Here is a 14,072-nt window from a genome sequence, read left to right on the forward strand (position 1 = left end):
CAGTGGGAACACTCTAACCAGCGAACTGTCAGCTGTGACTTCTTCCCTTCAGGTTTAGGGATGATTATTCCTAATGTAATGGACTAGGGCACTGCCAATTTAAAACCTTCCAGTGTTAATGGAAAGGAGTAAAAAGAGAGATGCTAGAAAAATTAAGGAAAAATAAAGTAAAAGTGGAGAGACTTTCTGATACCAAGGTGAATCATTCCAACATTCAGAGTAACAGCCGTGTTAGTCTGTATTCACAAAAAGAAAAGGAGTACTTGTGGCACCTTAGAGACTAACCAATTTATTTGAGCATAAGCTTTCGTGAGCTACAGCTCACTTCATTGGATGCATACTGTGGAAAGTGTAAAAGATCTTTTTATATACACACAAAGCATGAAAAAGTACCTCCTCCCACCCCACTCTCCTGCTGGTAATAGCTTATCTAAAGTGATCACTCTCCTTACAATGTGTATTATAATCAAGGTGGGCCATTTCCTGCACAAATCCAGGGTTTAACAAGAACGTCTGAGGGGGGGGGGGTCGAAAAAACCAAGGGGAAATAGGCTTGAATAGAGACTGCGAGTGGCTAAGTCATTATGCAAGGTAACCTAAGTTAATTGTATCCAATTTGCAAATAAATTCCAATTCAACAGTTTCTCGCTGGAGTCTGGATTCAAGTTATTTTGTTGTAATATAGCAACTTTCATGTCTGTAATCGCGTGACCAGAGAGATTGAAGTGTTCTCTGACTGGTTTATGAATGTTATAATTCTTGACATCTGATTTGTGTCCATTTATTCTTTTACGTAGAGACTGTCCAGTTTGACCAATGTACACGGCAGAGGGGCATTGCTGGCACATGATGGCATACATCACATTGGTGGATGTGCAGGTGAACGAGCCTCTGATAGTGTGGCTGATGTTATTAGGCCCTGTGATGGTGTCCCCTGAATAGATATGTGGGCACAGTTGGCAACGGGCTTTGTTGCAAGGATAAGTTCCTGGGTTAGTGGTTCTGTTGTGTGGTATGTGGTTGTTGGTGAGTATTTGCTTCAGGTTGCGGGGCTGTCTGTAGGCAAGGACTGGCCTGTCTCCCAAGATTTGTGAGAGTGTTGGGTCATCCTTCAGGATAGGTTGTAGATCCTTAATAATGCGTTGGAGGGGTTTTAGTTGGGGGCTGAAGGTGACGGCTAGTGGCGTTCTGTTATTTTCTTTGTTAGGCCTGTCCTGTAGTAGGTGACTTCTGGGAACTCTTCTGGCTCTATCAATCTGTTTCTTCACTTCCGCAGGTGGGTATTGTAGTTGTAAGAATGCTTGATAGAGATCTTGTAGGTGTTTGTCTCTGTCTGAGGGGTTGGAGCAAATGCGGTTGTATCACAGAGCTTGGCTGTAGACGATGGATCGTGTGGTGTGGTCAGGGTGAAAGCTGGAGGCATGTAGGTAGGAATAGCGGTCAGTAGGTTTCCGGTATAGGGTGGTGTTTATGTGACCATCGTTTATTAGCACTGTAGTGTCCAGGAAGTGGATCTCTTGTGTGGACTGGACCAGGCTGAGGTTGATGGTGGGATGGAAATTGTTGAAATCATGGTGGAATTCCTCAAGGGCTTCTTTTCCATAGGTCCAGATGATGAAGATGTCATCAATATAGCGCAAGTAGAGTAGGGGTGTTAGGGGACGAGAGCTGAGGAAGCATTGTTCTAAGTCAGCCATAAAAATGTTGGCATACTGTGGGGCCATGCGGGTACCCATAGCAGTGCCGCTGATCTGAAGGTATACGTTGTCCCCAAATGTAAAATAGTTATGGGTAAGGTCAAAGTCACAAAGTTCAGCCACCAGGTTAGCCGTGACATTATCGGGGATAGTGTTCCTGACGGCTTGTAGTCCATCTTTGTGTGGAATGTTGGTGTAGAGGGCTTCTACATCCATAGTGGCCAGGATGGTGTTATCAGGAAGATCACCGATGGATTGTAGTTTCCTCAGGAAGTCAGTGGTGTCTCGAAGGTAGCTGGGAGTGCTGGTAGCGTAGGGCCTGAGGAGGGAGTCTACATAGCCAGACAATCCTGCTGTCGGGGTGCCAATGCCTGAGATGATGGGGCGCCCAGGATTTCCAGGTTTATGGATCTTGGGTAGTAGATAGAATATCCCAGGTCGGGGTTCCAGGGGTGTGTCTGTGCAGATTTGATCTTGTGCTTTTTCAGGGAGTTTCTTGAGCAAATGCTGTAGTTTCTTTTGGTAACTCTCAGTGGGATCAGATGGTAATGGCTTGTAGAAAGTGGTGTTGGAGAGCTGCCGAGCAGCTTCTTGTTCATATTTCGACCTATTCATGATGACAACAGCACCTCCTTTGTCAGCCTTTTTGATTATGATGTCAGAGTTACCTACTACAGGACAGGCCTAACAAAGAAAATAACAGAACGCCACTAGCCGTCACCTTCAGCCCCCAACTAAAACCCCTCCAACGCATTATTAAGGATCTACAACCTATCCTGAAGGATGACCCAACACTCTCACAAATCTTGGGAGACAGGCCAGTCCTTGCCTACAGACAGCCCCGCAACCTGAAGCAAATACTCACCAACAACCACATACCACACAACAGAACCACTAACCCAGGAACTTATCCTTGCAACAAAGCCCGTTGCCAACTGTGCCCACATATCTATTCAGGGGACACCATCACAGGGCCTAATATCATCAGCCACACTATCAGAGGCTCGTTCACCTGCACATCCACCAATGTGATGTATGCCATCATGTGCCAGCAATGCCCCTCTGCCGTGTACATTGGTCAAACTGGACAGTCTCTACGTAAAAGAATAAATGGACACAAATCAGATGTCAAGAACTATAACATTCATAAACCAGTCGGAGAACACTTCAATCTCTCTGGTCACGCAATCACAGACATGAAGGTCGCTATCTTAAAACAAAAAAACTTCAAATCCAGACTCCAGCGAGAAACTGCTGAATTGGAATTCATTTGCAATTTGGATACTATTAATTTAGGCTTAAATAGAGACTGGGAGTGGCTAAGTCATTATGCAAGGTAGCCTATTTCCCCTTGTTTTTTCCTACCCCCCCTCCCCCGCCCCCAGACGTTCTGGTTAAACTTGGATTTAAACTTGGAGAGTGGTCACTTTGGATGAGCTATTACCAGCAGGATAGTGAGTTTGTGTGTGTGTTTTTTGGAGGGGGGTGAGGGGGTGAGAGAACCTGGATTTGTGCAGGAAATGGCCCACCTTGATTATCATGCACATTGTGTAGAGAGTTGTCACTTTGGATGGGCTATTACCAGCAGGAGAGTGAGTTTGTGTGTGGGGGGGTGGAGGGTGAGAAAACCTGGATTTGTGCTGGAAATGGCCCAACTTGATGATCACTTTAGATAAGCTATTACCAGCAGGACAGTGGGGTGGGAGGAGGTATTGTTTTATGATCTCTGTATGTATATAAAGTCTGCTGCAGTTTCCACGGTATGCATCCGATGAAGTGAGCTGTAGCTCACGAAAGCTCATGCTCAAATAAATTGGTTAGTCTCTAAGGTTCCACAAGTACTCCTTTTCTTTTTGCGAATACAGACTAACACGGCTGTTACTCTGAAACCTGAGAGTTGTTTCTGAGGCTGTGGATGGCATTATGTTCCGCACGGCTGAGGTTATGGGGCAAGTGATGCTGCTTTTCCACAATTTCAGCCCGCGCACATCGGAGGAAGCACTCTACGTAGAAGTCCAGTCTGCTGTTTCGACCTTCAGGAGGAGTCCATCTAGAATCCTTCTTTTTGTAGTGTTGGTAGGGAGGTCTCTGTGGATTAGTATGTTGTTCAGAGGTATGTTGGAAATATTCCTTGAGTCGGAGACGTCGAAAATAGGATTCTAGGTCACCACAGAACTGTATCATGTTCGTGGGGGTGGAGGGGCAGAAGGAGAGGCCCCGAGATAGGACAGCTGCTTCTGCTAGGCTGAGAGTATAGTTGGATAGGTTAACAATATTGCTGGGTGGGTTGAGGGAACCATTGCTGTGGCCCCTTGTGGCATGTAGTAGTTTAGAAAGTTTAGTGTCCTTTTTCTTTTGTAGAGAAGCAAAGTGTGTGTTATAAATAGCCTGTCTAGTTTTAGTAAAGTCCAGCCACGAGGAAGTTTGTGTGGAAGGTTGGTTTTTTATGAGAGTATCCATTTTTGAGAGCTCATTCTTAATCTTTCCCTGTTTGCTGTAGAGGATGTTGACCAGGTGATTCCGCAGTTTCTTTGAGAGCGTGTGGCACAAGCTGTCAGCATAGTCTGTGTGGTATGTAGATTGTAATGGATTTTTTACCTTCAGTCCTTTTGGTACGATGTCCATCTGTTTGCATTTGGAAAGGAAGATGATGTCTGTCTGTATCTGTACAAGTTTTTTCATGCAGTTGATAGATTTCCACTCCATACGACTAAATGCAGTGCCTTGCATAATGACAGGTTTCAGAGTAACAGCCGTGTTAGTCTGTATTCACAAAAAGAAAAGGAGTACTTGTGGCACCTTAGAGACTAACCAATTTATTTGAGCATAAGCTTTCGTGAGCTACAGCTCACTTCATCGGATGCATACTGTGGAAAGTGTAAAAGATCTTTTTATATCCACACAAAGCATGAAAAAATACCTCCTCCCACCCCACTCTCCTGCTGGTAATAGCTTATCTAAAGTGATCACTCTCCTTACAATGTGTATGATAATCAAGTTGGGCCATTTCCAGCACAAATCCAGGTTTTCTCACACACACACACACACACACACAAACCCACTCTCCTCACAAAAAAACTTCAAATCCAGACTCCAGGGAGAAACTGTTGAATTGGAATTTATTTGCAAATTGGATACAATTTACTTAGGCTTGAATAGAGACTGGGAGCGGCTAAGTCATTATGCAAGGTAACCTATTTCCCCTTGGTTTTTCCTACCCCCCCCCACCACCCCTTCCTCAGACGTTCTTGTTAAACCCTGGATTTGTGCTGGAAATGGCCCACCTTGATTATCATACACATTGTAAGGAGAGTGGTCACTTTAGATAAGTTATTAGCAGCAGGAGAGTGGGGTGGGAGGAGGTATTTTTTCATGCTTTGTGTGTATATAAAAAGATCTTCTACACTTTCCACAGTATGCATCCGATGAAGTGAGCTGTAGCTCACGAAAGCTTATGCTCAAATAAATTGGTTAGTCTCTAAGGTGCCACAAGTACTTCTTTTCATTCCAACATTGATTCTGCTATGCCTGTGAATACTAGGCAATAATCACCTCCTCAGAAAAGAATACAATTATTACCATCTGGTTGGATATAAAGGAATTAATTCCCTTCTTCCCATCACTTTAGCCATATGAGCACAATAAAATAGACATTGACACCTCTGGCTTGGAGCATCAATGTTGTGTTAAGTTTTTCGTTTTGCATTTCTCAGCTCTGCCAATTACTTTATTACCTCATTGTACATTTCAACTACACAAAATAATCTTCACTAATCACACATGTTGATCTGCTATCCAGATTTAATTTAAAAGAAATCAGCGTCTTTAAATAATTTGTAGAAATATAGTTGGTACACATTGTACATCACTGGTGTCCTAATGCTTGCTAGTGTGTGATTAACTCCTTGTAAAAAATGTCTTCTATATACAAAGAGTAAAGCTTGTATGTTCAATCTTTCCTTTTAGAGTAAAGAAAACAACAAACAAGGAAGGAACAATTATAAACTCTCCATGAGTGAGAAAGCAGGTGGAATATGTGTCACTCTGTAAGACCCTCCATCTTGAATCTTGAAGGATTGTACCATACTGTCCCAGCTGCAGTCATTTGAATAGGTTCCCCCTTGTTGTAGAAGAGAGGCAGCCCATAGCACGGTGTTCTGTGTGACAGCTCAAAGTCTCTGGGACATGCTCTCTACCTGGATCCAAAATAGCTGGAATGTGGTCACCTCTTGAGAATGTTGCAGAACACTTCTGTTTGATTAGGTTTTTGGAGAGGGCTGAGGGTAGGTTCCCAGAATGATGAGGTGGGGGGGAGGGGAAATAAAGGGGGGGATTTTTGTAGAGATTGGCAGAGCTCCTTTTTGAATAATTACTTTAATGCAGCTGGGGATTTGTTTTTTGTTATTGTTTTGTTATAATATGAATTATTGTTATAATTGTTATAATGTTTTGTTATAATTATTAATCATGGTGCCTCGAGCTTTGTATAAGCATTGTTTTATTTAAATATAAATAAATAATTACATAATCCCCCAGACAAACTGTGCTTAAAAATGCAGTGAACAGCTTCATAGCTAAATACACCACAATCATTTAAATGCATTATGCCCTGTAGGAGAATTACATTGCCCTTCCCAACAAACTTCAATCTAGCAGCAAAACAATAACTCCAAAATTACTACAACTTTATCATTTGAAGCTGGCAATGGGACTACTCACAGTACATGAAGTTAAGTATGTGCATAAGTCTTTACAGGATGAGGGCCAAAGTCATCATCCCAGTTGGATGGTGACTGTCTTTAGCCTGGCCTGATATACGATATAGATCAAATCCTGCGAGTTGCTTAAGGGCTTGTTTACGCGTGGATTTGTTCCTGATTCACTCCATATGTGGGCACACTTATTTCAGTTCATACATGGCGTTATTCAGGAATAGCTGTTGCACTTTAAATTCATACCATACCTTATGAGAAACACTTTCAAGGGTAAAAAGAAAAGGAGTACTTGTGGCACCTTAGAGACTAACCGATTTATTTGAGCATAAGCTTTCGTGAGCTACAGCTCACTTCATCGGATTAAATCGGTTAGTCTCTAAGGTGCCACAAGTACTCCTTTTCTTTTTGCGAATACAGACTAACACGGCTGTTACTCTGAAAACTTTCAAGGGTAGACAAATGTCTAGTGTGCACAGCAACACTTGTGGACTTCAGTAAGAGTTGAGGATACTTGGCACTTTGCAGGAGGTACTTAACACCTCAGAAAATTGGGCCCTGTGGCCAGCTGTAGCAAACCAATGATAAAACTGCCCACTGCTTATTCTTTCCTAAAATTAATAAGCCAGTCCTCAGAGCTGCATCACTTTTTGAAGATTAATTAGTGATACTGTAAACTGAGAAATACTGAAAAGTAAATTTCTGTTTGAAATTGTACTATAATCAGATATGTCTCCAAAATGTGGATGTGTAGCTTAGTTGAGTTTGGTAATCACATTTTATCTCTTCAATGGTGTCTCAAAAGCTAAAAGCAAATTTATCACAAACTTATGCATACACTTGTCCACTTAAAAAAAAAATCTCCTTTTGAAAGGCACCAGACTGACAAATATGTAAACACAACTCCTCTAGGTACAACACAGGCATCAATAAAGCCAGTCTCCCCATGCTGGACTCAAACCTGTAAGTTACAGCTATCCAGTGCCCCATAATGAATGTAGGAGGTGGAATCTAAATTTCCTGACAATGTAAGTATTATAGCTTAACTTTCTAAGCTAACCTTTGCAAGGATTCTGGGATGTTCTCAAAGCTACTGTGTGCCTGGAGCTGCACGACAATGACATTTAACTGTTTTTATTTGCTTGAGCTTTTTTTCTAAACCTGACTCTCAGAGAACCTTCTGAGCCAGAGGCTGGAGCAAAACAAGAGAAATGGAGAAACAGAAGCTAACTTTATTTTTGATCCAACAGTCAGTCAGTGCACTGTACAACAAAGGCTGAAGTGATATAGCAAAGGAGTCATGTTTAGGTCAGCTTTATTATACAGTTGTTCTGGTTTATCTTCTTTAGTTTCCTGACAAGACAGATTCTGAGACCATACGATGGCTACCTTTGATCTTAGGATCATCAGTCATGTCAGGAGACATAACACTTGCACATTAGAATTCCCACAACATAGCTTTGGAGGTGTGGGAGTAAGCCAACATAGTGGCAGAAGACTTTGTTAACTAAAATTGGGAGGAACAAATTTACAGGCGTATTACAGAAATAAATTCACTGTCTTACTATTTTAAGGTGAATTATTTTTAAGGATAATCATATAATCTTTAAACCATTGGAAACTGAACACCAGTCAAAAATTGAGCTAAAATATTAGGGGTGGGATTAACAAGGGAAATTTAGGAACCTAGCTGCCATTTTAGGCATCTAAATCCAACACTTAGACCTATGTCTACACTTAACATGCTACAGCAGCACAGCTGCAGTGCTTCAAGGTAGAAACTCACTACAGTGATTGGAGTTCTCCTATCACTGTAGTTAATCCACCTCCCTAGGAGGTGATAGCTAAGTCAATGGAAGAATTCTTCCATCCTAGCACTGTCAACACTGGGGGTTAGGTCAGCATAGCTGTCTCTCAGGGGCATGGATTTTCACTCCCCTGAGAGATGTAGCTATGTTGATGTTAGTTTCCATTGTAGACCACTCCTTCGGAACCACTGGCATTCATAAAGTCACCTCTCAGCTGTCATCAAACCATCTAGGCACCTAAATTCCTTGGGCACCAAAGTTTATAACAGTTAAAGTCCCCAAGGCATCTAAATTTCAGTGGTTGAGCAAATGAATATAAGAACGGCCATAATGGGTGAGAGCAATGGTCCATCTAGCCCAGTACCCTGTCTTCCATCAGTGGCCAATACCAGATGCTTCAGAGGGAATGAACAAAACAGGGCAATTATCCAGTCATCCATCCCCTGTCATCCAGTCCCAGCTTCTAGCAGTCAGACATTCAGGGACACCCAGAGCATAGGTTGTGTCCCTGACCATCTTGCTAATAGCCACTGATGGACCTATCCTCCATGAACTTATCTAATTCCTGTTTGAACCCAGTTATAGTTTTGGCCTTCATAACATCCCCTGACAATGAGTTCCATACAAAGACTGTTAGTTCCTTAAGTTACTTTTAAACCTGCTTCCTATTAATTTCATCGGGTGACCCCTAGTTCTTGCATTACGTGAAGGGGTAAATAATATTTCCTTATTCATGTTTTTTCCATACCATTCCTGATTTCATAGACCACTATCATATCCCCCTTTATCCTTCTGTTTTCTAAACTGAACAGTCCCAGTCTTTTTAATCTCTCCTGGAATGGAAGTTGTTCCCTACCACTAATTATTTGTCTTGCCCTTCTCTGTACCTTTTCCAATTTTAATATAACTTTTAATATATATATATTCATATATATAAAGTTATAGTTTAATATAACTTTTTTGAAATGGAATGACCAGAACTCCATGCAGTATTCAAGGTGTGGGCATACTATGGATTTATATAGTGGCATTATGATTTGTCCTTTTTTATTATCTTCCCCTTTCTCAATGGCTTCTAACATCCTGTTAGCTTTTTTGACTGCTAATGCACGTTGAACAGATGTTTTCAGAGACCTCTCCACAATGACTCCAAGATCTTTCTTGAGGATAACAGCTAATTTAGAACCCATCGGTTTTGTATGTATAATTGGGATTATATGCAGTGGAGGCTTGTTGGTCGTAGGATATTAGAGAGACAAGGTCAATGACGTAATATATTTTATTGGCCCAACTTCTGTTGATGAGAGAGACAAGCTTTCGAGCTTACAAAGAGCTCTTCTTCAGGTCTGCAAAACTAACTCAGAGTGTTACAGCTAAATAAAAGGTGGAACAGATTCAATGGTCCCTTGAAATATGTGTTAACTACTTATGCTAAACAATCTGTTCCACTTTGTATTTAACTCTGACACTGTGACTTAGTTTCCTAGAAAGATGTTACCTCACCCACTTTGTCTCCTAATTGGAATTATGTTTTCCAATGTGCATTACGTTGCATTTATCAACATTCTATTTCATCTGCCATTTTGTTGCCCAGTCACCCAATTTTGTGAGATCCCTTTGTAACTCTTCACAGTCATCTTTGAATTTAACTGTCTTGAGTAATTTTGTATCATCTGCAAACTTTGCCTCCTCACTATTTACCCCCTTTTCCAGATCATTTAGGAATATGTTGGAAAGCACTGGTCCCAGTACAGCTCCTTGGAAGTCCCTGCTATTTACCACTTTCTATTGTGAAAACCGACCATTTATTCCTACCCTTTGTTTCCTGTCTTTTAACCAGTTACTAATCCATGAAAGGACCTTCCCACTTATTCCACAACTACTGACTTTGCTTAGGAGCCACTGGTGTGGAACCTTGACAGAGGCTTTCTGAATGTCCAAGTATACTACGTCCACGGGATCACCCTTGTCCACATGCTTGTGAACAAAAAATTCAAAGAATTCTAATAGCTGCCAAAGTCCTGACACTGACCAGCAGCTCGGCTCCTAACTTACACATAAGACCCAGTTGGATTATTTTCCCTTTCTATGGGGTCCAATAAGTGCTTAGAGCATGTCTAAATCCTCACAAAACATCCAGAGAGGAGGAGGGAGTGATACATTTCACCGTCTTACAGCCTTTATTCCAGTAGTTAGGGCACTCACTCAGAATGTGGGAGACCCAAGTTCAATTCCCTTCTCTGTCTGATGTGGAACAGATATTTTAATTGAAGACTCCCACTTCCCAGAGGAGTGCTCTAAGCCACTGGGCTATAAGGTATTGTGGGACAGGTCTCCCTTAAGCTCTCCTTGTGAAGCTGTTCCACTAAGTATAAATAATTAAATAGTAATTGAGCCAGAGAGAACATTAGAATGATTCTGTAACCCAGTGGTTAGAACACTCAGCTGGGACATGACAGCCAGGTTTTGGTCCTCCTGCTCCAATGAATATTTAATTATTTACACACAGGAGGGGGTTCATGGCTGTGAATCATGAGTGGAGATAGGTGCCTCACCTAACTCAGGACTGTGAATTCCACGAGGTGGCAGGGTGCCTAACTGTTAGGCACATTGACGCTCAGTGTTGCAGAGTATAAGTCCTCTTTGTGAATACTATACTAGAAAACTAAAATGTAGAGGTTAATTCTTTTTATACTAAGAATTGCAGAATGCATATGAAAATTATGCTAACCTTGAACTGATACAGTAGGTTGTAAACCTGTATAACACAGTTACCAGCCATAGCAGCCAGCAAGTTATCATGTAAAATGTATTGCTTGCTTTACTTGCACTTCATTGCTCTGTGTCACTAAAAGCAAACACTGCATTTTTAGCTGAACCAAGGCTGTGATTAAGTTGCCTTTCACTCTTTAAAAATAACCTTGGCTATTACTCGTGTTGAAATTGCCTGACAGTGATCAAACATTTACAACAGTACAGTGATACTGCCTGCATCAAACAAAGATGTTGCAACTTTATTGAATTAAAGGTGGCCAGGATGAAGAGTCAAGATCACTTTCCAATTAAAAAAAAACAAAACAAGGAGTACTTGTGGCACCTTAGAGACTAACAAATTTATTTGGGCATAAGTTTTCCTGGGAGAGTGCATTAGGGCCTGATCCAGCACCCATTGAACTCAGTGGGAATCTTTCTACTGATTTCAATAGCAAGGGATCAAGCATTTACAGGGTATTAAAAATCCCAATACAATCTGTAGCACAGGGGCTGGATTGAGCCAGTTAGGCTTGATCTACACTGGCACTTTTCTACAAATCTCCCACTGCTGTACTTCAGTCTCAGTGGTAACAATAGTGGGAGCACTAGTGTAGACAAATTAAATGGCCAATGGCCAACCTATCATTGGTGTTATGCTAATAGTCCCAATATTGCTACTATCGGTGGTAGTATCACATTGGGAGATTTTTGGAAAATGCCAGTATAGACAAGGCCTCACTATGGCATGTCAGATGAGCATTCTCTAATGGCCCCATCAATTTCAGCAGAATAGATGTTATCTTTTTCAAAAATTGTTTCTATCCCTTAAAAATTGCAAAAATACAATTTTGAATGCAAACCCATGCAGTGCTGAGTTTGCAGACAGAATGAAATAACATTTCTAAGGCTAAATGCTGCCTCATTCGTCCTCTGCAGCCACAGGAGACTCTAAACACAGCCTAAAATTGTCTGTTGGACAAAGGGGCAGACCACACAGGGGAACAATATATCGAGGAGGATTTCAGTGGCATGGTGAGACAAGTGCAAGGGAACAGCTAGCAGATCTGGCGCTATGCAGATCCAAAGGCCTAAACCTTCCACAGAGGGCATAATGATAGGAAAAGTGTATGTGGATGAAAATGTGTAATGTTCGTGAGTTTATTGACTCTATACATGTATAATGTAAAGCTCATTTGTTGTTTTTACAATATTATTTACTCCTGGGGGCATTCTGCATGAAAAAGTAAAAATTCTGCACACGGTATTTTAAAATTCTGCAAAATTCACCCATGAAAGCTCATACTCCAATACGTCTGTTAGTCTGTAAGGTGCCACAAGACTCTTTGCCACTACTGTTTTGGGCCCTCTACTGGAATGTGTACATGTGCACCAAATAAAAGAGGCAGCCAGCTGCCCCTGTACAGACTGAGATGTGCTGAACTGTTAAATTAATACCTGTGAATGACACACAGATTTGCAATGAAGGGAAATGTATTTTATTCATATTTTCTTATTGAGACTATACCCCAGTGGCAGAACTCTACTACTGTATATAATATGAGGAGCACAGCCTAATGTGTTCAGTATAACTCTCAATAACGTGTACCATGTCTGAGATGCTTTCTACAATTCATAGCTTGTTTCCAGTTCTTTGGAGTCTAAGGATAAAAGTGAAAGTGTAAGTGATTTTACAATTAATTAATAGGATAAGAGTACACTGCAATTGAGCTATCAAATAATAAATTGTGTATAATTCAAATTTCAGATATGTATTATTTCTGTGATTATAAAGTTAGGGTTCCAGGATGAATTTAAAGAGGCACTTTTCAAAACTAAATACACACAAATTTGGTCTCAGTCCCTCAGTTTAATTCCTGTGCTTTTTCATTGTACACTATGTTTCTTAGACATTTAAAATTCAAATGTGTTTCTAGTAAGTATGCAACTGCTATTAAACTGCAACGCTGAGAAATGTCTTTGCTATCAGCAGGAGGTTTTCATACAGACCCTCAGCTGCAGCGCTCTTCTCAGACGCTGATATGGTCTCTTTGTTTAATACCTAGGCCCAGGGCACACTTTTTCAATAAAGAATGAGCACTGCTGAGCAGAGCACAAAAGCTTCCAACTTGAGGAAGTGTCGATTTCACGTTCCTGCTTTGTATGCGTTTCTCTCACACGCACACATTAAATAAGTCCTGAGGGTTGAACAATGGAGACATTTACTCGATGGAAAAAGAGAGTATAATAAAAAAGAACAACAAAAAGAAGGGTTTCAATCTAGCTATTAAGACCCCCCCCCCGATAAAATAAAGCTGCAGCACCATGACAAAATATAATATACGGTGAATTGCAACTCTTTTAATTTTCTGTGTCCACATTGCTCCTGCTTATAATCAATAATATCGCAGAAAATAAGCGCTTGGCGTGTGACCAATGCAACCATACTAATTGCAGCGCTGTCGTATTGGCTCTGAGGCAGCAGCTTGCTATGCTGTGCAGACGTCGCTGCCTCTCTGTCCGGTACGGGCTCTGGCTCGCCGCTGCCCTGTGCTCCTAGCTCCGGGCTCTCCGGTGCGGAGACGCGCTCGTTACCTGTATATATCATCCTCTTCCCCGCAGCGGCTGCTCCGAGGGAGGGTCTGGGGGTACTGGCGGCCATGACGCAGCCCCTGGTCTTTGCCCCGGGCGGCCGGCTGCCTGTGGTTTGCCTCGGTTACGCCTTGGCGGACCCAGCCCCGCGCCGGGCGCGGCGGCAGCTGTGGGCTCTCTGCAGGCCGCAGCCGGCGGGGGGCGGTTGCTGGGGTCGCTGCTCGTGGGCGGCAGCTGCATTGTGACATGCGGTCCTTGCGCGAGCCGCCGCCCATTCCGCCGGCCGGGCGCCTTCTCCGGGCGCGCAGGGCACCGGCGCCCTTTTGAGGCGTGTGGGGAGCGGGGAGGGGTGAGGGGAGGGGGGGGTATTTCCCTGGGTAACATCGGGCAACTTCTGCAAAAGGCAAGGTCTGTGTGGGCGCCCAGCTTCCGGCTTAATGGTGTCCTGCTCCAGGGAATTGTTGGCCCTACAGCTCTGGACTGTAGTCTATATAGCAGGGGGCTGGATGGGG

General features: G+C 42.4%; 1 protein-coding gene across 1 annotated transcript in view; it reads right to left on the reverse strand.

Annotated features, from left to right (window-relative positions):
- Positions 1 to 13,630, reverse strand: part of SPMIP2 (sperm microtubule inner protein 2) — a 66,202-nt gene extending 52,572 nt beyond the window's left edge. The window contains exon 1 of the mRNA XM_077814490.1: positions 13,564 to 13,630. Coding sequence (XP_077670616.1) covers positions 13,564 to 13,630 — 67 coding nt within the window. The remainder of the gene's footprint in view (positions 1 to 13,563) is intronic.
- Between the last annotated feature and the right edge of the window lie 442 nt (positions 13,631 to 14,072).

This window comes from Eretmochelys imbricata, chromosome 4 (genome assembly GCF_965152235.1).
Source record: "Eretmochelys imbricata isolate rEreImb1 chromosome 4, rEreImb1.hap1, whole genome shotgun sequence".
Taxonomy (NCBI): Eukaryota; Metazoa; Chordata; order Testudines; family Cheloniidae; genus Eretmochelys; species Eretmochelys imbricata.